The sequence below is a fragment of the Schistocerca americana genome, chromosome X, assembly GCF_021461395.2.
Source record: "Schistocerca americana isolate TAMUIC-IGC-003095 chromosome X, iqSchAmer2.1, whole genome shotgun sequence".
Classification (NCBI taxonomy): Eukaryota; Metazoa; Arthropoda; class Insecta; order Orthoptera; family Acrididae; genus Schistocerca; species Schistocerca americana.
Window position 1 is genome coordinate 282,377,534 of NC_060130.1, and position 27,636 is coordinate 282,405,169.

General features: G+C 43.4%; 1 protein-coding gene across 2 annotated transcripts in view; it reads right to left on the reverse strand.

The window, feature by feature from the left end:
• Nucleotides 1-27,636, reverse strand: part of LOC124555116 (cuticlin-4) — a 248,103-nt gene that overhangs the window by 157,401 nt on the left and 63,066 nt on the right. The window contains exons 1-2 of one of the 2 annotated variants that reach the window (XM_047128920.1): nucleotides 8,632-8,763; nucleotides 8,465-8,499 (exon numbers count right to left, since the gene is read on the reverse strand). In XM_047128920.1, the coding sequence (XP_046984876.1) occupies nucleotides 8,465-8,497 (33 nt within the window). In that variant the 5' untranslated portion in view covers nucleotides 8,498-8,499; nucleotides 8,632-8,763. Of the gene's footprint in view, nucleotides 1-8,464; nucleotides 8,500-8,631; nucleotides 8,764-27,636 lie in introns of those variants that run through there. The other variant, XM_047128919.1, reaches the window with a different exon arrangement.

Consider the following 27,636-nt stretch of genomic DNA (forward strand, 5'->3'; position numbering starts at 1 on the left):
CGCACTTCTTGTGGAGGCTGACTCTGCTGTGGTCGGTACGAATCATCTTAAATGAAGAAATTGTCACCGAATGCATTTTCACTGAATGGGGTCACGGAACACTATTGGCGGTGATCTGCTAAACTCAGGGACTCATTTGATGTTCTTCAAGGGAAGTGTTTGTGCGCTGGTATCTAGTTTGGTTTCACCGTTTCTTTTTATTTTATCCATAACAACACAAATACAGCATAACATTACTTATCACAGTCGAGACATACTACGCAGATACACATCTAACGCTAAATTACAAGTCGGAGGAAGGCAATCGCAAACCACTACCTTGCCCAGGACAGCAAAACGGGGTTCTCATATCTGTCTCCAGCGCCTATTTTCTGAGCGAGGACTGACACTGACTTCTTGAATGCACGTAAACTCTGGTAAATAACCTTAAAGAGTTGCTCTGTAACTAGTTTTAGACGATCAGTAGAACAGTGATACTTATGATGATGTATACGTAAATGCTTCTTTAAAACGGGAAAGTCATAAGTCTGGCATTCATGAATGTTGCTGCTTTCCGAAATTCAACACTCAATTGAGTAGGGGAAAATTTGACGAGAAGTATAATTTGTTGCAGGATAATCATGTGTCAAAGTTTTGTCAGGTCTAAGAAACTACCTTCACAAAGTTATTCCAACGTCCAGGACACTTTGCTGACACGGTCACAAGCGTTTGATGACCCTACCTTGAATGTGCATACTATTCTTACGTTACTTAAGCGTTTCTTGTAAAGAAGACGCCCGTGGTCTTCAGTTCGAGAACTGGTTTGCTACAGCTTTTCACGCTAGCCTATTCTGTGCAAGTCTCCTCCCTTTTCTTATTCTCATTATCTCTACGCGAGATATACCATGATAACAGGTTAATATTCGCACAGTCTTCTTCGAATAAAGATTTTTTCTTAATTTACGCAGTATGGTTTCATGAGAACTACGTCCTCTTTCTTTCAAATCCGAGCATTTATTTTAAACTTTCGTATGGGCTAAACAGACCTTAGACGATGCTCTTCTGTGAAGTTAACGTCTGTTGTCACACCTACTTGATAACGACTCCAGACACTGGAACAATACACCAGCATGGGTCACACCTACGCCTTGTACGCGAATTCCTTTACAAATGCCTTGCCTTTCGTCAGCATATTTCCAGCAATTCTGTCTTCTCTAATATGGAACCGATTTTACGAAATCGTCTGATATCATCTCACTTCTTAGTATTACCCCACAATACTTTTACCATTTGATGTGCTGAAGATGTTCACTACTAATGTAATCTCTTTGTTGCTGAACCACCAAGCCACACACCACCGAGCTTAAAAGTAGTATCCATATTAAGAAACGATATGGAAACTGTGTTAAGAAAATTAACGTCAACAGTTTCTTCCATACGGAAAATGTGATATCGCGTATTATTCTGACGAGCCTTCGTATAGGAAGTCAATTTCGCGAGTTCTCTTTCCACGAAGAGCTGGCTCAGAGTAATTACACATTCGGAAACCAATACCTGTTGAGATATGGGCTGCTGAAGATCCGCTGTTCACATTTTATTTACAAATTAGGCATGATTCACAAGAGAGGAAATAGTAAATTATCACAACACGCACGTGTGGGCAGATGCAACGTATGGGAAGGAATTGTCAGTGACAGAATCAGTCGGCCATACCGTTTATGAAATAAAACTTCCTGGCAGATTAGAACTGTGTACCGGACCGAGTCTCGAACTCGGGACCTATGCTTTTCGCGGGCGGATTAACAGATGCTGTGTATCACCGATTTCTGCGCGACGAATTAGCAGCTCTATTGGTAAACGTTAACCTTGTAGTAAGACAACAATTCTAGCTTATGTGCGACGGGGCACCGACCAATTTTCTACAGATTGTACGACTATACCTCACCACGACGTTTCGTGGGCAGTGGGTTGGTCGAGGAGGTCTGGTAGCACAGCTCCGACGTTCATCGTACCTGAATCCGTTGGGTTTCTGGCTATGGATACATTTAAAGACATTGATGTATGCCCAAAACGTCGACAATATTCAGGCGTCAAGGGAGCGTGTGACCGACGCATGTGATGCAACCCAAATGGAGCCAAGTGTATTTAAAAGAGTGCGAAAAATGGCTAAAGGACGTGTCAGCATCTGTGGCAGTCACATGCAGCATGGGCTATAGTGTCTACAGACAGATGGGAATGAGAGGTCAGATCGGTCACTGGTCCATATCTTAACAGATATTGGTTTCGGGACATATCAATACAGGAAATTTTCTTCTGGTTTTGGCCAATACTACCTCCTGTAGAAATATGTGATACTTATCCTGCATGTTGTTGTTGTTGTTGTTGTCGTGGTCTTCACTCCACGGACTGGTTCGATGCAGCTCTCCATGCTACTCTCTCCTGTGCAAGCTTCTTCATCTCCCAGTACCTAATGCAACCTACGCCCTTCTGAATCTGTTTAGTGTATTCATCTCTTGGTCTCCCTCTACGATTTTTACCCTCCACGCTGTCCTCCAGTACTAAATTGGTGATCCCTTGATGCCTCAGAATATGCAACCGATCCCTGCTTCTAGTCAAGTTGTGCCACAAATTTCTCTTCTCTCCACTTCTATTCAATACCTCATTATTAGTTATGTGATCTACCCATCTAATCTTCAGCATTCTTGTGTAGCACCACATTTCGAAAGCTTCTATTCTCTTCTTGTCTAAACTATTTATCGTCCACGTTTCACTTCCATACATGGCTACACTCCATACAAATACTTTCAAAAACGACTTCCTGACACTTAAATCTATAGTCGATGTTAACAAATTTCTCTTCTTCAGAAACGCTTTCCTTGCCATTGCCAGTCTACATTTTACATCCTCTCTACTTCGACCATCATCAGTTATTTTGCTCCCCAAATAGCAGAACTCATCTACTACTTTAAGCGTCTCATTTCCTAATCTAATTCCCGCAGCATAATCCGAATTAATTCGACTACATTCCATTATCCTCGTTTTGCTTTTGTTGATGTTCATCTTATATGCTCCTTTCAAGACACTGTCCATTCCGTTCAGCTGCTCTTCCAGGTCATTTGCTGTCCATGACAGAATTACAATGTCACCGGCGAACCTCAAACTTTTTATTTCTTCTCCATGGATTTTAATTCCTACTCCGAATTTTTCTTTTGTTTCCTTTACTGCTTGCTCAATATACAGACTGAATAACATCGGGGATAGGCTACAACCCTGTCTCACTCCCTTCCCAACCATTGCTTCCCTTTCATACCCCTCGACTCTAATAACTGCCATCTGGTTTCTATACAAATTGTAAATAGCCTTTCGCTCCCTGTATTTTACCCCTGCCACCTTCAGAATTTGAAAGACAGTATTCCAGTCAACATTGTCAAAAGCTTTCTCTAAGTCTACATATGCTAGAAACGTAGGTTTGCCTTTCCTTAATCTATTTTCTAAGACAAGTCGTAGGGTCAGTATTGCCGCCCGCATCTCGTGGTCGTGCGGTAGCGTTCTCGCTTCCCACGCCCGGGTTCCCGGGTTCGATTCCCGGCGGGGTCAGGGATTTTCTCTGCCTCGTGATGGCTGGGTGTTGTGTGCTGTCCTTAGGTTAGTTAGGTTTAAGTAGTTCTAAGTTCTAGGGGACTGATGACCATAGATGTTAAGTCCCATAGTGCTCAGAGCCATTTTTTTTCAGTATCGCCTCATGTGTTCCAACATTTCTACGGAATCCAAACTGATGTTCCCCGAGGTCGGCTTCTACCAGTTTTTCCATTCGTCTGTAAAGAATTCGTGTTAGTATTTTGCAGCCGTGGCTTATTAAACTGATAGTTCGGTAATTTTCACATCTGTCAACACCTGCTTTCTTTGGGATTGGAATTATTATATTGTTCTTGAAGTCTGAGGGTATTTCGCCTCTCTCATACATCTTGCTCACTAAATGGTAGGGTTTTGTCAGGCCTGGCTCTGCCAAGGCTATCAGTAGCTCTAATGGAATGTTGTCTACTCCCAGGGCCTTGTTTCGACTTAGGTCTTTCAGTGCTGTGTCAAACTCTGCACGCAGTATCATATCTCCTTTTTCATCTTCATCTACATCCACTTCCATTTCCATAATATTGTCCTCGAGAACATCGCCCCTGTATATACCCTCTATATACTCCTTCCATCTTACTGATTTCCCTTCTTTGCTTAGAACTGGGTTTCCATCTGAGCTCTTGATATTCATGTAAGTGGTTCTCTTTTCTCCAAAGATCTCTTTAATTTTCCTGCATAACTGAGCAATAATTCGCATAATTCGTTGCTCTTTTGCGCTATAGAGAAATAGCGCATACAAATATGATACGGCCTCGGGTAAGCAGAGGCGAGTGTCTCGCAATCCGAGAATGGCCGAAATCCGTGTCCGGCGCGCCGGGTCGCGGAGCTCGTCGGCCTTCCGTGGGCAGTCACGTGACCGACCTTCTACGGCTGACATCACCGGCAACAGCGCGGACACGGCCGGCCAGCCCCTGCTGCACACGTGCCAGCGCTCGGGGGCGCAACGGCTCGGCATAACGTGCTTCTCCGTGTCCACTTGGTATGCTGCACGGCCGGGGTTCATGGTTCTCCCTAAACACAAGCCATTCTAGGAGATAAGGACACCTGTCAGATGCTCGCCTTAGGGCTTGTCCTCGTAGATGGGCTTGCAGCCTCAATGCAGGCAGCCGTTCACAGGCAGACTGTATCTAGTGACTACAATAAACTTGACATGGTTCGTGAAACTACGGGTCGAACCAGCGAACAATAGGAAGCTGAACGACGCTTTACACTACAAATATGTAACAGGAAGACTGACTTTTTCGAACGAAGGCGGAAACAAGCAGCGATCCCCCATGTACACGATCGTATAGCCGTAGTGTGCAAACATTTGTTCACAATAAGAGAGATAAGCGAAACTCTGATAATGGCGAGCGCACGCTTCGATTTTAGATCGTATAAATTAAAACTAAATATTTAGGAATTAAAATTTCGAATAACTTAAATTGGAAAGAGCACATAGAAAATGTTGTGTGGAAAGCAAACCAAAGACTGCGTTTTACTGGCAGAACACTCAGAAAATGTAACAGATCTACTAAAGAGACTGTCTACACCAAGCTTGTCCGTCCTCTTTTCTAGTACTGCTGCGCGGTCTAGGATCCTTACCAGATAGCATTAACGGAGAACATCGAGAAAGTTCAAAGAAGAGCATTATCGAGATATAGGGGAGAGAGTGTCACAGGAGTGATACAGGAGTTGGGGTGGACATAATTAAAACAAAGGCATTTTTCGTTGCGGCGGAATCTTCTTATGAAATTTCAATCACCAACTGTCTCCTCCGAATGCGAAAATATTTTGTTGACGCCGGCCTACATAGGGAGAACGATCATCAGAATAAAATAAGGGAAATCAGAGCTCGCACGGAAAGATGGAGGTGTTCCTTTTTTCCGCGCGCTATTTGAGACTGCAATAATAGAGAAATATTGTGAAGAAGGTTCGATGAACACTCTGCCAGTCACTTAAGTGTGATTTGCACAGGATCCATGCAGATGTAGATGTAGAAAAGGTTGGCAAAGAGAGTGTTTGCTGTTTATAGTTCTTAAACGAATTGCATGACACATGCACTTCTAAAATTTTCGGACGAATGCTTAAGTCTCTTACTTGCACAGTCTTTAATGCTAGGCTAAAACGATGTAGTGAGCTCATTAAATTTCGAATTATATTTGAGTGCTATTAAAATCCTATGTATCTGTAACATCTTAGAAGCGGAGGTGACAACGAGTTCTATTTTGGGGCGAGGGGGGCCGGGGGGAGCAATAAACTGTTACGCCCCCCTCTCCCTCACCCAACGCTAGATCGTGGTCGTGTTGTACAGGTAGACATGAAGTCAATTCAAGTCTGTTCGGATCCTATAACTCACCCAAAATCAGTTCGGGGCAATAGCTAGTTTTTACTTGTGAATACTGCTTTCGTCCTAACGAGGAAACAAAATCTCTGCACTTGTCCTATTCCTTTACAGCGTATGACGTGCCAACATATCAATCATGTCATATGTTGTGCATTTGGAGATTTAATAGAAAGATTTTGTGTTCATCTGGCACAAGATTTTTGTAATAACCTGTACGAAGATCTCATGTAACATAGTTTACCGAAACCGGTTATCCACAACACAGTATTTTATTGCGATCTTGGTTAAGAAGTTTTTCTTCTCGTAAGGAATATAATACATCAAAGAGTCTATGCGAGGTCAAGTTTGTAAAGAGACACACTTACAAGGTCCAATAAAGCAGTATTTCAAAAAGCTGACACTTCTCACTAATAATAAATAATAATTATAACTGGTTCAGTCTTATAATGCAAGTGCATGTGAATAGCAATCTGTGTAGAATGTGAAACGACACTGTCACTCTGGTTTAATGGCAGTGGTAGACAGCAGTTCTGTGGTACCGTTCTGGGATGCTTATCTCTGAAAATCAGCCTGCAACATGATTTTGCTACCTGTTGCGAATGCGCATAGTCTGTGTCGTGTTGCATTAACAGGGGAAGTCATACATGTGTATAGAATGAACGTACAATTGGTTGTTACCATTGCTTTCATCCCATACAATAGTTTTACAGAACAACCTGTATCAGTAGAAAAAAAAAGACACCGTTTTCGTAGTGAAAATTTGCTTACGAAGCTGCGCGGTAGTAGGGTTTCAACCAACGATGAATTAACGTCTTTCGTGTTACTAAACATGGCCCACGTAAACGTCGCGAGGACGACTTCAGGGGGGCGTCTACACAGACGTGCTTCCCACACTCCATCCGTGAATTTTCAAGTGGAAAGACGTTGAACAGTATGTTACAACACCAAGGGCCTGATAATTGAAGTTTAGGTGTACATGCTTTTTCGTCGCATTGAAACTGAGTAGGAGAATATTAAAATCTTGTTCCGTCTGTAATGGATCCAGCCGCTACCCACCTGTTGGCGCAGGCGTATTTTTTCTCTACAAATGTTATGCCAAAAAAATGTGGTCCATCAACTACGCATACTAACATCCTTCCATCCTTATATTATGGTTCTTCATAATGGTGTGAAATACTAGAATTACCGTCAAACACCAGGATCTTCTGCATAATTGAGAGTACAATTTGGTATAAGCCTGCCGAGTCACACAACAGATCATTAACTATTATTTCACTTCCAGGTCGAAGGTTTATGACATCAGCACATGTCGCTGTAGACAGGTTTCGTAATTTAAAACTTGTGAAATGTGTACTCAATATTACGTTTTTGAAATGCGTAAAATGCAATATTCAGATTCTTTCTGATATTACCAATAAAAGTACTGAGTTGATTGACATATAGGAGGTTCCGTGACGATACTGAATGAAGGTTATGTCGTGTTTGTGAACCAAGAAATCATCAAAATCATCAGACAGTAAAAAATACTAAGAAAACGCGGCTTTGTTGTAAATACGATCTGCAGTCTTAATGCACGCATGTAAGAAAAGCGCTGAAGACTAAATATCAAGTGCTTCAACAACAAAATGAATAATGATATTTATATACACATCAAGTTACCGGGTACTTCAGGAGGAAAATGGGCTTACTGTAAGAGGCGACAGTATGAACCCTTCTTGCACGAAAACGGCGGAAAAATGCTTTGTACCCAATAATTTCCTCGGTGAAGCTTTTCGAAACAGTCAGAATTTGGAACCGTGCAAATGACAGTAAATTTTAAAAAATGTCATTTCTTATTTTTTAGAGTCAATTTACCTTCACAAGTATGAAAAAATGTCAGCGACAACCTTAATCTAATCTGCAGTTCCCGCTAATAAATGCCTTGGGATCAATCGGAGATTGTGTGTCATCTGAGAAAAAAAAATTACAACCGGTTAAATTACGTCAACGAACATCGTACCCATTCAAGAGATTTTTAAATAGCTGCTGTTCAGAAGCACACATACCTAGGCCTAACTGTGTCACGACAGATGCGAAGCGTTTAAGGATTGTGGTGTATCTAGTTAAATGTTTCACATTAATCGGGTTGGGAGGTTCATCTACGAAATTTCATAATGATGTTGGCGAATGTACAGGAAGCAACAAAATTCATATTTCAGGAGGGAGAGGCAATGACAACTGTATAAGGTTAAAAGATGTTGAAGATTACGTCACTGCTTGAGTGAATGTCAGCTGTGCTGGATATAAAAATAGCTTTCACGTATCGTTCGTAGCTCTGAAATACTTTTCAACTGTAAAATCAGTTACTTGCACATTCTGAATCTTGTTTCCAGTTCATTAATATTAAATACAACAATACATAATAATGGACATCATGGAACACACGCTTACAGCACCAACAAGTTACTGTCAAGGCTCTTGTTACTGGGCAGATTTCCCCTTATAATGAAAGTTGTCAGTGAAACGTACTAAAATAAGTTTTGTACTTACCAGTATAAATATCACAGCCCTTCTGATCGCCATACCTGGAAAGAGAAAGTGATAAGTTGAGATTTGGGTCAGCTTCCAAAGCAGCTAGCAGCTGTGCGTGAGTAGCCGTTAACATCTCATTCACTTTCAGCGTTAACACACGATTTCACTAGAGGTGCGAGACTCACTTAGGTGACCATTAATGTGAAATAAGCGGAGCCGACAGTCAAAACACGGTCATTCGAGCTTCAGCCACACATAGCGCAACTATGAGAGGCGAGCTGCGGCCGCACCAGTGTTCCACTCGCTCGCCATCTTTGAAATGGAGAGGGAAAGCTGTTGGGTGGAGGGAGCAAGCGCCCACTCCACTCGCTCTCAGCCGCACCACAACACGGGACCTGCAGGGCTCGCCTCCCCTATCGTGTGTCCGCACTTCCACGGCCTAGCAGTGTTGGTAGCCCGTAGCTGATGAGCAGGGACTGGGTTCGATTCCCAGACCAACAACTCTGATACGGCAGTGGAGTCGTTTCCCTGTCTGAATCCCAGCAAAAGTTGAATGGTTCTCCACTCAAGGTGGAACGTTGTCAGTCCCTCTATTAATATTATATTAATGTAAAATATAAAAGTAATATAAAATTCCACATCTCCAGTTTTAACGCTAATGAATAAATAACAGGGTTTCATATTGAACTGTCGTATGGAATGAACAGGACACAGTAATTTATATCCCCCATTTTCCCTCTGGGGCTGCATGTGAGGAAACCGCCAAAGCAAACGATGTTTCTTTGTATTTCGCCATCCCTCCTATACCTATGTAGAAAGCAAATATGCTCCACCGAGCCGTCCACAATCGGCGATTATCGCAAACGTAATGCTATGCTATGTCTTTAAATAGTACCCTTTGTTTTCTATACAGAACCTGTATGATCCAGCTTCCTTAGATGTAGAATTACCATTACTTACTTCGAAGTAAGTTTCATTACTGGTGATATACACAAATTCGAGAAATAATGCACATGACATGTTGCGATTAGTACATTGTACACCTTAACTCTGCAAATGAAAAGAAAGAGGTCAGAAGAAATCTGTTTGACGGTAGGTGCAGAGAATAGCAGTAAACGTACATCCTAAAGACAGTACAGTATTTTGTGTTAAAATGTCCCATTAATTCTTGTGACCATGCATTTAAGTTTTGCGATACGGTATTAGTATTTTAGCTAGACTGTTTAGATTATGAAAAGACTTAAATTGCTGTAAAATCTTCTTGAATGAGCAGTCCTCCGCCGGCCGGAGTGGCCGAGCGGTTCTAGGCGCTACAATCTGGAACCGCGCGACTGCTACGGTCGCAGGTTCGAATCCTGCCTCGGGCGTGGATGTGTGTGATGTCCTTAGGTTAGTTAGGTTTAAGTAGTTCTAAGTTCTAGGGGACTGATGACCTCAGAAGTTAAGTCCCATAGTGCTCAGAGCTATTTGAACCATTTTTTATTTTGAGCAGTCCTCACCAGCAGCAAGGAAACACACACAAACACAAATACACATAGTGAAGAAAAGAAATTTTTAACTGTTTGCACCAAAGCTACTACGTCACCATTTACTGGACGACTAGTTTCGGGCTTTGCTCATTTTCATAAGCATTTCTTTTGTATTTAAGATATAATTGGTGTGAATAGTTCTATTTATGTCATCACACTTCATCTGTTCCTCAGAGCTTGATTATGCGGCAGAATCTGATCCACATGACAACAATGTTTCATATATAAAGGAGAATTTGTTCTCGTTGGATTTCTCGATAACACCTACGAAAATAAGTCAGCGTGACACACAGTGAACTCCAACGAGAACTAATTGTCCGTTATGCTTGAAATATCATTGGCACGTGGATCAGATCGTGCTGCATAATGAAGATCTGAGCTACAGCTTAAAATTTAATGACTTAAATAGAACTGCTCACACCAATTGTATCCCAAGCAGAAAATACGTAGCTTTTGAAAATGGGCGAAGCTCGAAACTAGGTAGGTAGTAAATAACTAGCACCTTTGATGCAAACAATTAAAACTGACTTTTCATCAATATTTGAGAGCTGTAAGGCGCGACGTACAGTACTAAAACTTTTATAAATACACACACATACAAAGTTATATCAATAAATTAAAGAGGGAAATGGGGGAGTGATTGGATTTTGTCAGACCAAGTTATGGAAATGCATTTTGTTGCGAACAGAAAAAGTAGTAAAAATGGAGGGACTGTCTTTGCTAATATTATTTCTGCCCTTGCGCCAAAATGTTAAATAAAGTCAAGCGTATATGTGCCTAGCAATCCATCAGTGCGTTTGTAATGATCTTCCTGTAAGAGTATTACGAAATGACCATACAGGAAGTAATAAAACAAACCGAGCAACACAAACTAATCTTTTACACCGCTCTGCAAAACAATGGCGACAAGTTGAAGTGAATTTAATTGGCAACTTTTATCTGTGGAGAGCTCTTTCGTTGCTAGTCATACCGAGAAAGTGAGAGCTCAAAAAGAATTCGAATATAAATGCACCATATTAATAGTCTCAATGACAAATGTCTCTCTTCGATGGTTTGACGAAAAGAACTCTAAAAATAAAAATAAGCAAATGAATGAAAAGACATAAACCTCAAACTATTGTTGTAACAGAGGTATTTGCAAATCCATTAATCGCTCTAATTATAATTATCCTGTTTTGTTTCCTCTATGCCATTAATTTACGTTTTTGTTGTACTCTCACCTTCTGAAGGTTGGTATAAAAAAAACACCTGCAGAGAAACCCGTTACGGATCCGCAGCTGTTGCCGCGCCGCACGCCGTGTGGCAGCCGGAGCTAGTATTTGCGTAACAACGTGACTCAATGCAGTAAAGTACAATGCGTATTTAGGCCAAGTACACTCACTGGCTTTTTGAGAGGCAAGAAACGTGTCCCAGCGCCCAGCAGTTCATGTTCAGAAATGCGATCGCAGATGACTCCGTACGAACAGACGCTGAATATTCTCACTTCGATTAAAGTAACTGCTCTTCAGAAAAGTGACCTGCGGTTTGCATAGCTTTAAATTATGTCTACACAGTCAGATCAGATGTACTGTATGTTAAAATACTCTTTCGTAATTTGTAAGAGGGAGCAGCCATTTACTTACTAACTACGACAGAAAATAATAGTAACTATCAAAAATATGCCTAACACATGAAACAAGATATATGGCCGTAACATCGTATACAATTGCGCAGGGAGGTAAGTAGATGTATTCTTGATTGAAAACAAAAACAGTTCATCAGACACTGATGCAACAGACGATCTCGGAACTGTTCAGAACAGACGTCAGAAAACTGAGTTAGGCAGCGGACAGAGGTGTAGAAATCTTCCTTACTTATCGTTGTTGTAAATATCAAACGGAGAACTCAGTTTTGTAGAAATGTCTTTCCTTCCAGTACACAGAAACTTTGTTGATTCCATCATGTGGTTTACCATTTTCAACAGTTTTTTTTGCTTTTCCAATGTGTCACAATCTAGTAGGCTATCTAATGATGTGCATTGGACTGATGTAAAAGTGTTAAAATATAACCAGGGCACTGACAAGGTATTTCTGACACGAACTAAAAAACATATCTTCTATGTTGCTATCGCGTCATCTCTCTCAAGAACCATAAACGAGAGCACCATCTGAAGAATTATAGACACACTTCTGCAACGAATTTTCAGACTGTTCATCAGTAAGTTACATCATTCAGCAACGTTGTTTTCCCCGTCTGTTTTTTGTTTTTTTATGTGTTTATGGGTATTTGTACTTGCTGAAAGACCAGGATTCCAATACTGACATTTTGTGAGATCCTCATTCGCACAGTACCCAAAATATTAACCATTTGTGATTAGATATGAAACACAAAATTATCTAACAGCGGGGCCGGCCGAAGTGGCCGTGCAGTTAAAGGCGCTGCAGTCTGGAACCGCAAGACCGCTACGGTCGCAGGTTCGAATCCTGCCTCGGGCATGGATGTTTGTGATGTCCTTAGGTTAGTTAGGTTTAACTAGTTCTAAGTTCTAGGGGACTAATGACCTCAGCAGTTGAGTCCCATAGTGCTCAGAGTCATATTTTCTAACAGCGGGATTTCTAAAGAGGGTACCAAAAGGCAACTGCGAAGAGCTTCTGTGTATTTTTGCGAATAGTTCTTGTGATTGTAATTCTACAAAGATCTTAGCTTCTCGATCTATTTAGGTATTTTTTCTCTCAACTGTATATTTTCGGCCATACCTGCCTCCTTTACTAATTACTTGATAATAAAAGGCAATATGTATAAGGAAAATATGCATTAATTGAATGCTTGCACGTAATATTACGTAGTTAGAAGGCAGTACTGCTTCACTGCAGTTCACTAATATGACTTCATGCAAGACAGACTGCCGTGTCCACTCCATCATCAGAGTTGATAAAAATGCTAGGTCCTTTAGGAAACAAGGTATTTTATTTATCAATCTGTAGGGCGTGGATCCGAGACAGTAATGTTTCTTCTTCCGATATTTTGGCTGTTGACCATAAAGCCATCTACAAGGCGATTCGGTGACGGAATTAAAACCATTTGACACAATGTTATGTCAGGGATAAGACAGACGGCACAAGAGCAGCAGATAGGCAAAACTTTATGCATCTAAGGATAAAACATAGCAAGCGCCGAGACAGAAAATGTACACTATTTAAGAATTATGTGGTTAATAATTACAATCGATGGCATTTGTTTGAATAAGAAGAAGACGGCGAACACTGAGAATAATAATTCCTCTGAAAGAGAAGATGTGAAATAAGCGGTTCCCGTGATTTGTCGAGCTGGAAACCCTCGCCTCGGTTGAGCAGGTTATCTGTTAATTGTACTTTCACAGATTCCATGAACACTTAATCACAATCAGACGAGGCTGTGGCTAGGATCTCGATTTTCCTCTGTTCCATGCAATGACCAGCGACAATACTATATTTATCTGCTGGAGATTTGTTGGGTTGCAGAAAGTGAGTGTGTCGCTGATGTTCGACGCACTGTTTTTGGATAGTGTGTAGTGATTGTTCAATGTCACTTTTATACACTGACAAGGAATTTCATAGATACCCACCTTACGTGAAAACAGATCGTCTTCCACAGATCACAGAAGGGTTTGAGTCTTGACTATTAGGTGAAAGATCACATCAAGAGTATGCTTGTTGATTATTCTCGCTGTTTTTGAAGGAACGTATCCTGAAGAAACATATCGTACTACGAAGTATGAACCATTCTGTGCATGCAGCCAGTTCACCAAGTGGTGTCACCAGGTATAAAACTCTCGTGGATGTACAATTTTGGAAATTTTGATTAATAAATTACATTCAATTTAGCATTCTGAGGTATGGGCAGCATCAGACGCTACTCCGAAATTAGTTACTGTACAGCGAAGCCGAAATCACACACTGGTCCACGAGGAATCACATTCTCTTTATGTTCGACACGAGAAACACCGCATACGGGCCTATGGACATCAACAAGAAATGATGTTATCCTAACATTTTCCTATCTAGGTGCTGTATCAAACAGCGCAGAGTTCCAACAACGAATGTTGCAGGGCTAACGCAAACTGAAGTAGTCTCTAAAATATTAACAAAACAGTCAACCTTATGCACATATAATCTGCACCATATGCTTTATAGCAAAAAATATATGTTTCTGTGAAGTTCTGAATACAAAAATAAAACTAAAATGATATTCAAATGTACAAAAGAAAGCGTGAGGTGTGCTCAGCATCAAAGCACCTTCCAAAGAAAGGCACATTTTTAATAAATCACGCAAAAGGTTCCTGAGTAACATTAGATCTACATCTACATATATACTGCGCAAGCCACCATACGGTGCATGGCGGAGGGTACCTTGTATCACTACTAGTCATTCCCCTTCCTGTTCCACTCGCAAATGGAGCGAGGGGAAACGACTGTCTATATGCCTCTGTTCGAGCCCTAAATTCTCTTATCTTGCCTTTGTCGTCATTACACGAAATATACGTTGTCAGTAGTAGAATCGTCCTGCAGTCAGTCGCAAATGCAGTTTATCTAAATTTTCTCAATAGTATTTTGCGAAAAGAACGCCGTCTTCCCTCCAGAGATTTCCATTTTAGTTCACGAAGTATTTCCGCAATTCTCACGGACAATGTGTATTTAGCAGTACGGCTCTGAATCCCTTCGATGTCTTCCTTTAATCTGACCTGGTGGAGATCCCAAACACTCTAGCAGTACTCAAGACTTGATTGCACTAGTGCTCTACACGCAGTCTCCCTTATAGATGAGCTACGCTCTCCTAAAATTCTCCCAATAAACAGAATTCTATCATTTGTTCTGTCCAACAACCATTATTACGTGCTCGTTATCTTTCATTTCGCTTTGCAACGTTACGTCTACGTACTCGTATTTAATCGATGTGACTGTGTCATGCAGCACACTGCTAATAAGGTGTTCGAACTTTACCGGATTTCATTTCCTACTCGTCTCTCTTAATTTACATTTTTCTACAATTAGAACAAGATGCCATTCATCACTCAAAATAGGGATTCTGTCTAAATCATCCATTACCCTCCTACAGTCAATCACCACGACACTTTCCCTGTGACTGCAGCGTCATCAATAAACAGTCGCAAATGCTACTCACACTATTCGCCAGATCGTGTATGTATATGAAGAACAAGAGCGGTGCTTGACGATATCCTTGTCTCTGGTGAACACTCAGTGTGCAGGACAACATAGTGGGTTCTATTACTCAGGAAGTCCTCGAACCACTCTCGTATCCAGGACCTATTTCGCATGGTCGGGCCTTCGGTAACAGTCTGCATTGGGGCACAGAGCCAAACGTTTACCGGAAATCTAGGAATATGAAATCTGACTGTTGATCTTCCCACATGGTTCGCTAGGTAGCATGCGAAAATAGAGCAACATGAGTTTCACACGATCGATGCTTTCTAAATCCGTGCTGATATGTGGACAGAAGGTTTTCTATCTGAAGGAAATTTATTATATTCGAACTCAGAACATGCTCGAGAACTCCGCAGCAAACGAACGTTAGGGATATCGGTCTGGTATTTCGAGGGACAGTTTTTTAGTCATCCTCTATACGGGTATCACCTGCACTTTTTTCAAGTCACTTGTGCTTTGCTCTGTGCGAGAAATTAGCGATATATGCGAGTAAGTGGCCAATGCCAAAGAGTGCTCTCTGTAATACAGAAATGGAATTCCAGCCGCAACTGGTGGCATATTTGTTTTCAGCTCTTTCGGTTGTTGCCTATTTTGTATGTCCTCTTTACAGGAGTCTGTGCGATAATCAAACGATGATATTTCTGTACGCTCCTTCTGCGTGAATCATTTTTTTTCCTTCTTCTTCTTCTTCTTCTTCTTCTTCTTCCTCAGCATCCGTCTCGCATGCTGGCGGTGTCCGCTTACGAGTATTTCGACACTGAGCCGTAAAGATGTGGTGATAGTGTTTAACAGACTGTTTGAGGGGTGACAAAGAAGCCTTTCATCCGCTTATCGATTTTACTAGCACCGGTATCGTCTCGTGTTCTCTGTACGATCTTTCGCTAACGTATCACGGTGGAAGTTGAATGCTATTGCGCTTCGATCTTTCTATAGACTCACGAATTTCTTCTAACTTTTGCCTCCCGACATGTCTGGGCTGTTTTTGGAGGCGAGAGTGCAGCAATCCCTGTTTCCTCAGCATTTTGAGAATTTTATCATTATGGGTTTTTTCCGTCCTTCATCCACATAGTCGGTTCACATTTCTTCACTTCGAGAATTACAGTCAGTTTAAACTTTGCCCATAAATCTTTTACTCCCATTATATTGGAACTACATGATGTCCACTCATTGTCTAAGCAGTACGCTAACAACTGCTGTCTGCTCTTGCCAGCATAAACACTCTCCTAACTTTCTTGACGGATTTATTAGTTTTAGTAACAATCGTCGCTATGATGGCATCATGACCACTAATCCCTGTCTCTGTACTGACACTGTCGACAATGTAGCTACAGGGTCCAAAATACACTTCTGGAAATGGAAAAAAGAACACATTGACACCGGTGTGTCAGACCCACCATACTTGCTCCGGACACTGCGAGAGGGCTGTACAAGCAATGATCACACGCACGGCACAGCGGACACACCAGGAACCGCGGTGTTGGCCGGCGAATGGCGCTAGCTGCGCAGCATTTGTGCACCGCCGCCGTCAGTGTCAGCCAGTTTGCCGTGGCATACGGAGCTCCATCGCAGTCTTTAACACTGGTAGCATGCCGCGACAGCGTGGACGTGAACCGTATGTGCAGTTGACGGACTTTGAGCGAGGGCATATAGTGGGCATGCGGGAGGCCGGGTGGACGTACCGCCGAATTGCTCAACACGTGGGGCGTGAGGTCTCCACAGTACATCGATGTTGTCGCCAGTGGTCGGCGGAAGGTGCACGTGCCCGTCGACCTGGGACCAGACCGCAGCGACGCACGGATGCACGCCAAGACCGTAGGATCCTACGCAGTGCCGTAGGGGACCGCACCACCACTTCCCAGCAAATTAGGGACACTGTTGCTCCTGGGGTATCGGCGAGGACCATTCGCAACCGTCTCCATGAAGCTGGGCTACGATCCCGCACACCGTTAGGCCGTCTTCCGCTCACGCCCCAACATCGTGCAGCCCGCCTCCAGTGGTGTCGCGAGAGGCGTGAATGGAGGGACGAATGGAGACGTGTCGTCTTCAGCGATGAGAGTCGCTTCTGCCTTGGTGCCAATGATGGTCGTATGCGTGTTTGGCGCCGTGCAGGTGAGCGCCACAATCAGGACTGCATACGACCGAGGCACACAGGGCCAACACCCGGCATGGTGTGGGGAGCGATCTCCTACACTGGCCGTACACCACTGGTGATCGTCGAGGGGACACTGAATAGTGCACGGTACATCCCAACCGTCATCGAACCCACCGTTCTACCATTCCTAGACCGGCAAGGGAACTTGCTGTTCCAACAGGACAATGCACGTCCGCACGTATCCCGTGCCACCCAACGTGCTCTAGAAGGTGTAAGTCAACTACCCTGGCCAGCAAGATCTCCGGATCTGTCCCCCATTGAGCATGTTTGGGACTGGATGAAGCGTCGTCTCACGCGGTCTGCACGTCCAGCACGAACGCTGGTCCAACTGAGGCGCCAGGTGGAAATGGCATGGCAAGCCGTTCCACAGGACTACATCCAGCATCTCTACGATCGTCTCCATGGGAGAATAGCAGCCTGCGTTGCTGCGAAAGGTGGATATACACTGTACTAGTGCCGACATTGTGCATGCTCTGTTGCCTGTGTCTATGTGCCTGTGGTTCTGTCAGTGTGATCATGTGATGTATCTGACCCCAGGAATGTGTCAATAAAGTTTCCCCTTCCTGGGACAATGAATTCACGGTGTTCTTATTTCAATTTCCAGGAGTGTATTTCGACTGTGCGTGTTCTGTCGAAGTAGTAAGGGAACAAAATGAGGCTATCGCTTCTAAGGTCATTCACACTGAACTCGCATTCGGGAGGATGACGGTTCAAATCTGCGTCCGGCCATCCAGGTTCAGGTTTGCCATGATTTCTCTAGATCGCTCCAGACAAGTGCCAGGATCGTTCCTTTGCAAGGGCACTGCCGAGTTCCTTCTCCATTCTTGAAACATTCCGAGCTTGTACTCCACCTCTAATGACTTCGATTTGCATGGGACGTCAAACAATAACCTTCCTTCTAAGAACATTCTGAAAAGTTAGTAAAGGAAAAAACGGGTTTACACATATCAAAACATTGCAGAAAACAGGCTACACTGTCGCAGTTATCAGTAAGAGGGTATTGTTGATTTAAATGAAAAGCGACATTGATAGGAAAGGCAGGTGAAAATAGTGAAAGTTACATAGAAACATTCTGTTGTAGAAAACAGGAAATTATCCGGCTGGCACAACAAGCAATTAACGAGGTCGTCATCTCCATTAACGATGAAATTATGTCCACCTGTAGGCTAAAAAGAAGCTTTCGTGATCAAATATTTGCTCTACGTAGCCTGCCGATCTCATTTACTAATAACATTGGAGGACAAGAAATAAACATTACACAAATTAATTGAATTAAAGCAAGAGCAGGTCGAGGGTAGGGATAGGAAGGTTCTTCAAACATATTCACCACAACACGCACGTGAACGTAAGACTACTACCCACAATTTGACACAAGCACGATCAACAGTTGGCATCATAGTATCGCTTCTAAAACAGGACTTACTAACAAAGTAGAAATATAATGACATTTTATGCTATGCTGCACGTATTGCTGCAAAACGGAAGAGTAGTTTCAGATGCGGTAAGAAAACAAATATTTAGTGCAAGAGCGCCAGAGCTTGCAAGTAACTAGAAGAACATTAAGTTAGAAAATGCAAGAACTGTTTATAAACTTAGAATATGCTCTTAAAATCTGGTTGCTGGGATTAGCATAGTGTTGCCTGTTGTGCAGTTGTCGGTACAATGATGAACGACATTTTGTACAGATGATGTACAGATACAGTGCTTATTGAACAATAGTATTGAAAGTTTCTGCCACGTTCCAGTAGTAACAAAATTTTTTGTTGTCGTTCACAGTATGGTTCATTATTCATGACATACGGTTAATATATCAGCTGGTAATAAGCAGCTGATTAATTTCGTGGCACATCAGATAATTCTGCAGTACATTAACGGAGTCCACATATTCCTCAAAGGAAAATTTTCTTCTTGGGTTTACTATCCGAAGATTTGTTTGCTGCGTTTTTTTTTTCATATCTATCGTATTCTTCGTCTTTCCTTTCGTTTTAGTGTAGAGCTGACATGCTGGGCATTTCTTAATTTGATTAGCATACTTCATTATTGATTGTCTTACACTTTTACAATTAACAGAGCCTTATGATCTCGTCTCTAACTCAATCTGATGCCAAACTCTATGATTCACTCATGAGTCACGTCGTCTCTGAATGGTAGGCCTGTTCAATATTTTATGGCACGCTCTCTATTAGCTGAAAAACTTCGTAGTTATTAATCTTGTTTGTCGACCATATCATAGGCATCGGTCTGGAAGTAGCATTACATCTCAGAAGCAGCCATTCTACTCTGCCCATCAGCTCAAATTGTCCGAAAGGGCAGGGAATAGTCGTTGAGGAAGAATAAATCCGCTCTTGCCCTTGGGAATGAGAAATCGCCTCTAAATATGGATTCACCGGCACGCCAATGTCATAAATGCAGAAGCTACGGGGAAAGCCACTTTGTTTAACATCGATACGTATATCCCAAGTAACATCACTTCAAAAGACTTGTACATAAGCACTTCGAAACATTCAGTGTAAGTACCGCGCAACTGTACGTGAAACCAGTGTGATTACAACACGAAAACGGACCAGGAAATGTTTTTGCGGTCTTCATTTTGAAGACTAACTTAATCTGATGAAAAACTGCATGACTCACTCATGAGAGAGCAGCTCTTCACACTAAACTAATTTGTGCAAGTGCCCTCATCTCTAAATAACTACTGCAAAATATATCACTTGAAGCGGCTTATTTGAGTGACGTCTTGGTCTCCTTTTCAAATTTTTAGCCCCCATGCTACTCTCTGTTAGCAAATTAATTATTCATCGATGCCTGATGAATTGTCCTGTCAACCGGACCCGTCATTTAGTCAAGTCGAATCATACATTTCTTTTCTCTACGATTCATTATTCGATACACTCATTAATCTTCAGTATTCTTCTGTAACAGCAGTTTTCGAAATCTTCTATTCTCTTCCTATCTGTACTTTTTATCGTCCACAACGCGCTTCCGTGTTAGACTACGAATTATTTCAGAAAAGATTTCTAACACTTATGTTTATATTAGATGTAAAAATATTTCTGTTCTTCAGAAAAGCTTTCCTTACAATTGCAGGTCTACTTTTTATATCCTCTTTATCTCTGCTGTCGTCAGTTATTTTGCTTCCCAAATAGGAAAACTAGCCTACTAGTGTCAATATTTCATTTCCTAATCTAATTTCTTCAGCTAACATGATTTAATTCAAATAATCCACTATCTTTGTTTTACTTTTATTGATTTTCATCTTAAGACCTCTTTTCAATACAATGTCTGTTCCGTTCAACAAACTTTTCAAGTCCTCTGCTGTCTCTGACAGACCAAATTTCTCCTTGGTTCCTTTATGGCGTGCTCTATGTACGGGTTGAAAAACATCGAAGATAGTCTACAACCATGCCTCACTCCCATTTCAACTACTGACTTCTTTTCAAGTACCTCAAGTGGTTTCTGTACAAGTTGTAGATAACCCTGCTACCTTCAGACTTTTAAGGAATGTATTCCAGTCAACACTGACTAAAGATTTCCACGAACCTACGGCTCCTATAAATGTAGGTTTGCTTTTTCAGTCTATTTTCCAAGATAAGTCAAAGCGCTAGTATTGCCTCATGTGTTCATACATCTCTCTAAGAACCAAACTGAATTTTCCCGCGGTCAATACGCATCAGTTTTTCCAATATTCTGTAATTAATAATTCGTATTATTATTATTATTTTGCTACCTCAGTGCATGGCTTCTTTGGTTCAAAACATGGTTCAAATGGCTCTGAGCACTATGCGACTTAACTTCTGAGGTCATCAGTCGCCCAGAACTTAGAACTAATTGAACCTAACTAACCTAAGGACATCACACACATCCATGCCCGAGGCAGGATTCGAACCTGCGACCGTAGCGGTCGCTCGGTTCCAGACTGTAGCGCCTAGAACCGCACGGCCACTCCGGCCGGCTGGCTTCTTTGGGACTAGGACTGTTATATTATTCTCGAAGTGGACAGGTTATTTCATCTGTCTCATATTTTGCATGCTAGGTGGAAAATTTTTTTGATGATATGTTCTCCTAAAGATCTTACAAGGGCGTGCTAAAAAGTAATGCGTACGAAGTTTTTATTCTGTTCTCAATATCGGTTGAGGTATTTCAGGTCATGCATATTACTCTGTAGAATTTCCCGCTTCGCTGACGCAAGTTGCTACCCTCTGCCGCTAGAGGGCTCCGAATTGAACGATACAACATGGCGGTATGTTAACGTAACTACACTCCTGGAAATTGAAATAAGAACACCGTGAATTCATTGTCCCAGGAAGGGGAAACTTTATTGACACATTCCTGGGGTCAGATACATCACATGATCACACTGACAGAACCACAGGCACATAGACACAGGCAACAGAGCATGCACAATGTCGGCACTAGTACAGTGTATATCCACCTTTCGCAGCAATGCAGGCTGCTATTCTCCCATGGAGACGATCGTAGAGATGCTGGATGTAGTCCTGTGGAACGGCTTGCCATGCCATTTCCACCTGGCGCCTCAGTTGGACCAGCGTTCGTGCTGGACGTGCAGACCGCGTGAGACGACGCTTCATCCAGTTCCAAACATGCTCAATGGGGGACAGATCCGGAGATCTTGCTGGCCAGGGTAGTTAACTTACACCTTCTAGAGCACGTTGGGTGGCACGGGATACATGCGGACGTGCATTGTCCTGTTGGAACAGCAAGTTCCCTTGCCGGTCTAGGAATGGTAGAACGATGGGTTCGATGACGGTTGGGATGTACCGTGCACTATTCAGTGTCCCCTCGACGATCACCAGTGGTGTACGGCCAGTGTAGGAGATCGCTCCCAACACCATGATGCCGGGTGTTGGCCCTGTGTGCCTCGGTCGTATGCAGTCCTGATTGTGGCGCTCACCTGCACGGCGCCAAACACGCATACGACCATCATTGGCACCAAGGCAGAAGCGACTCTCATCGCTGAAGACGACACGTCTCCATTCGTCCCTCCATTCACGCCTGTCGCGACGCCACTGGAGGCGGGCTGCACGATGTTGGGGCGTGAGCGGAAGACGGCCTAACGGTGTGCGGGACCGTAGCCCAGCTTCATGGAGACGGTTGCGAATGGTCCTCGCCGATACCCCAAGAGCAACAGTGTCCCTAATTTGCTGGGTAGTGGCTGTGCGGTCCCCTACGGCACTGCGTAGGATCCTACGGTCTTGGCGTGCATCCGTGTGTCGCTGCGGTCCGGTCCCAGGTCGACGGGCACGTGCACCTTCCGCCGACCACTGGCGACAACATCGATGTACTGTGGAGACCTCACGCCCCACGTGTTGAGCAATTCGGCGGTACGTCCACTCGGCCTCCCGCATGCCCACTATACGCCCTCGCTCAAAGTCCGTCAACTGCACATACGGTTCACGTCCACGCTGTCGCGGCATGCTACCAGTGTTAAAGACTGCGATGGAGCTCCGTATGCCACGGCAAACTGGCTGACACTGACGGCGGCGGTGCACAAATGCTGCGCAGCTAGCGCCATTCGCCGGCCAACACCGCGGTTCCTGGTGTGTCCGCTGTGCCGTGCGTGTGATCATTGCTTGTACAGCCCTCTCGCAGTGTCCGGAGCAAGTATGGTGGGTCTGACACACCGGTGTCAATGTGTTCTGTTTTCCATTTCCAGGAGTGTATGTCGGGGGGGGGGGGGGGGGGGGGGGGAGGGCTGAGAAACAGCGTCCTGTAATCGGGTTTCTAACAGCAGAAAATGTCCCTCCAATTGAAATCCGGAGAAGAATGAAACCTGTGTACGGTGATGACTCTTTTGGCATCAGTAATGTCTGACGTTAGGGTGTTCGTTCTCGTAACGAAGGAAGTGGCGGTGCTAACCTCAACGTTTGTGGGAGAGCTCGGAGTGGACGACCGCGTATGGCAACCGACGAGACATATGGGAATAGGTTCGATGAACTCCTCGGACAAAATCATCGGATAACACAGACACAAGTGTCAAGTAGATGTGGCATATCACGAGAGCGTGTACACGACATAATTGCAGTACTGTGGTACAGAAAACTGTGTGCACTGTGGGTACCTCGAATGCTCACTCCTGACATATGACAGACGATGAAGGCTAGGTTTACTATTTTGAACCTGGACGCCAAAAAAATTCAAGACCATGCCATCAGCAGGCAAAGTCATCCTCACAGCGTTTTTGGATATTCAACATGTGCTGCATTTGGAATTCATGCCTAAAGGTGCCACCAAAAACTCTGGAAGGTACTGCAAGACGCTCAGAAAACTGAAAGCACGAACTGGAAAAGTTCGTCCACACTTGGAGTACCTTCTCTTCAGCATGACAATGCCAGACTACACACGAGCGCTGAGACATCTGCAAGAGTCCGACGCCTTGGATTCACTGTTAGCGCTCATCCTTCGTACAGTCCCGACTTGTCCCCATCTGATTTTCATCTGTTTTCGAAACTTAAAGAACAACGTCGAGGACATCACTTTGATAGTGATGAAGCGGTGCAAGCAGAGGTGAGGTTGTGGCCCGGTGAACAAAGCCAAATATTCTGCAATGACGGCGTCAGCAAACTGGTCTCCCGCTGGGAGAAATGTGTTCGTCGCCTGGGTGACTACGTTGAGAAATAAAAAAATGTTCAAATGTGTGTGAAATCTTATGGGACTTAACTGCTAAGGTCATCAGTCCCTAAGCTTACGCACTACTTAACCTAAATTATCCTAAGGACAAACACACACACCCATGCCCGAGGGAGGACTCGAACCTCCGCCGGGACCAGCCGCACAGTCCCTGACTGCAGCGCCTTAGACCGCTCGGCGTTGAGAAATAAATGTGTAGAAATCAGTAATAAAGATGTTGGATTTAAATAGCGTTTTATTTTAAATGATTCAAAGTTTTCACATAAAAAATTCGGAGGCAATACTTTTCGGCCCGCTCTCATAATAATTCAGAGGGAATGTCGTCTAGTCCAGATGTCTTATTTTGACTTTGGTGTTTCAATGCTCTGTCTAATTCTTCTCACAGTGTCACATTTGCCGCCTTATCTGCAGCTACATCCTCTTCCCTTTCCATACTATTGTTTAGAAGTTTTGTCCTTCCGTACATTCCTTACGAAATATACAGAAATAAATAGTAGAAGTGCTCATTCCATACATTATCCATCCTCTACCCTTTTCTTCGTCATTCTCTCATCATCCCTCACAAACGCCTATTCACTTGTCTTGAGACAAACTAGTTCTAAAATAATAATAAAAAATTGAATAGTAGCCAAAATTATATGCTAAATACGTGCTGATTAACGGCAGTATTGTGTTCACCTCTCTACAGTGGAGATACGGACATTCACTTTGTTTGACGTACTACGAAAAGTATTAAAAAAGTGCCGAAACAAAATGACTTTATGAGCAGAGATTGAGGAAAGTTTCTGATTGAAGCGATTTTGGTAAAGGGTAGATTGTGCCGGCACACTGTCTGAGATCGCTTATCACGGAAACAGTGAGGCTCGGTGGTAGGAGAGTGCATGTGGAAACGCCAGTCGACTACAAGGCGCTCGAAGCCCATGCTCAAAGAATGTGAACGTCGTAGGATAACCTGCTCTGTAAGAAAAGAATATCTGTGGCGCAACTGACAGCAGACTACAATGCTGGGAGAGCGGCAACTGTTTCGCAGCACTCTGTGCTGTTGCAAATGGCATTCGTCGGCAGTTGATTCGCCCATTTTTCATTGTTAACCTGACGATATCAGAAGTGGCACAGAAACATTATCATTAGGCTTTAAAACAGTGGAAAAGAATTTTAACTTCTGCCGAATCACATTTCTTCTAACATGAAGTGGTTGGGAGGGCCTGGATGCACTGTTTGCCACTACAAGGTTTGCTCAGCATCAGCATCTCTTCTCTCATTGCCGACGAAATACTGTTCATGAAAATTTCCTTCACCACCAGGATTCGAATCGGTTGCCGAAGTATAGAGAGTAATTACACTGGCGACTGGTAGCGAAAGCAGTATAAGAAAAGAAGCTCTAAACCAATGTGGAACTGTGCAATGGTCAGCAGCAGTTAGCTGATAATCACTATTATTTGATTAACTGCTGCTCAGTCGTTCTGGCATGGGAATGTCCGAGCTGTCACGTAGAAATATTGCTTTTCATTGATAGCTAACCTTGCAATAATTTCGTGTACAGAATTATATTGATCAACCAGAACATTATGACCACCATTGTGACCTACTATCGATACAAACTCGCCCCTGCGATAGCAACGTCACTTGGAGAGGAATGACTGCTAGTCAAGCAGATGCGCAGTGCATGTAGTATCAGTGAGCGTGCTGTCCACGTGTTGAATGGGGAAGGCGCGCGATCTATTCGAGGTTGGCTGGTTCAAATGGCTCTGAGCACTATGGGACTCAACTGCTGAGGTCATTAGTCCCCTAGAACTTAGAACTAGTTAAACCTATCTAACCTAAGGACATCACAAACATCCATGCCCGAGGCAGGATTCGAACCTGCGACCGTAGCGGTCTTGCGGTTCCAGACTGAAGCGCCTTTAACCGCACGGCCACTTCGGCCTATCCGAGGTTGACCGGGGGCACATTGTGAGTAGTGATGGGGAGCTCGTGAATGAGTCGTTCAAATGAACGCTTCACTCCAGTGAAGTGTGAACTAACCACTCAATTTCAATGAACTGGCACTTCAAACTCTTCACAGATAGCACATTCCACACTTTTGTCTCTTTCACTCACTCTCTTCCCCTCTCCCTCTCCCACAACATCGGCGCTACGTCACTCATTCTCCCTTCACTTCAGTCCTCCCTCTACTGCCTGTCGACGAATCGCGCGGTGAAATACACTTACAGCAACAGTTGCACTTTGCTTTCCCATCACCTAAACCGGCGAAGAAACCCCAAATTTCACTACTTTTAGGCGATCGTGAGTTGCTAGCCATTGTATAAGCAAGAACAGAAACAAAAACTGCTTGCCGAATAAAATAATGAGGGATTTTACCTGAAATCGTACTAATGACTACAGGTGACAGTTTACGTTTTGAATTTAGAGGGTTATTATTCTCAACAAAAATAAAATATACAGGAAAACTTCTGAATAATTACGTAACGTAGGTATATAGACTTTGTGACAGTGGTAAACATACTCATTCCATTTTGGATTAAATTTTAAAAGGAACATAAAATTGGACTGCATTTCGTTGGTAGCCCTAGTTTTCAGTCCATGAATAAAACAAATAAGGTTTCACTTGCCAGATGAAGACTTTTTTTGGCGCTTCATGAGAAAATGTCGAGCAAGATTAAACGTAATAGCTTCTTTATATGTGACATGCTTCTCTGTTTATCTTTCCTTTGTCCCCTTCGACCATGCTCCATTTAAGTTAACTCACGTCAGACGCTGTAAGACCCAAAACGTTGCGTGCACGTTACAGCATAGTTCGGCCATCTGTTGGTAAAATTACGAAGTATTACGAAGCTTTATTGTACGAGCGAGGCGAAGTGAGCGTAGCCGCGGCTGAGCGGCGAACTGGGCAACTTCGCCAGGCTTCCGTACTTCATGAATGAACTACTTCATTTGAACGCTTCACGGCAAAGAGTGAAATGAATGAAGTAGTTCACGGGAATGAACGAGTTCGACCCATCTCTAATTGTGAGGGCCCGGAGGCTCAGCACGATCATTACGGAAACTGCACGAGTTGTCGGGTGTTTGAGGAGTGTTGGGCTGAATGTCTTCAATACGTGGGCAAACCAAGGTGAAACCATATCCAGACATTGTGGGGTTGGGCAGCAATCCTACATTACAGATATCGGACGTCATAGGCTGGGCAGACCGGTAAAACGGGACAGGCGGCGAACTGTGGCGGAACTAACACCAGAATTTAATGCTGGTCAGAGTACAAGGGTGTCTGAACACACATTGCACCGAACACTCCTAACGATGGGCCTCCGCAGCCGACATCTCATGTATGTGCCAATGTTAACACCACTACATCGGCTACTACGACTGAAATGGACATGTGACCATCGGTACTGGACATTGGCGCAGTGGCAGAGCGTTTAATGGTCTGATGAAACCCGATACTTTCTTCACCACGCCGATGGGAGGGCGCGAATCCGCCGTCTTCAAGGGGAACAGCTCCTTGGTACCTGTACTGCGGGACGGAGACAGGCTGGCGGTGGCTCCATTTTGCTCCGGGGGACATTCACGTGGGCATACATGGATCAGTGTGTAAGTAGGCTGTTTAGGTTTTTATGTTGGTAACGTCACCTAGCGCTCTGTATGAAAATCACTGGTTGTGCTGTGTGCAGTCTGTGGCTGGTT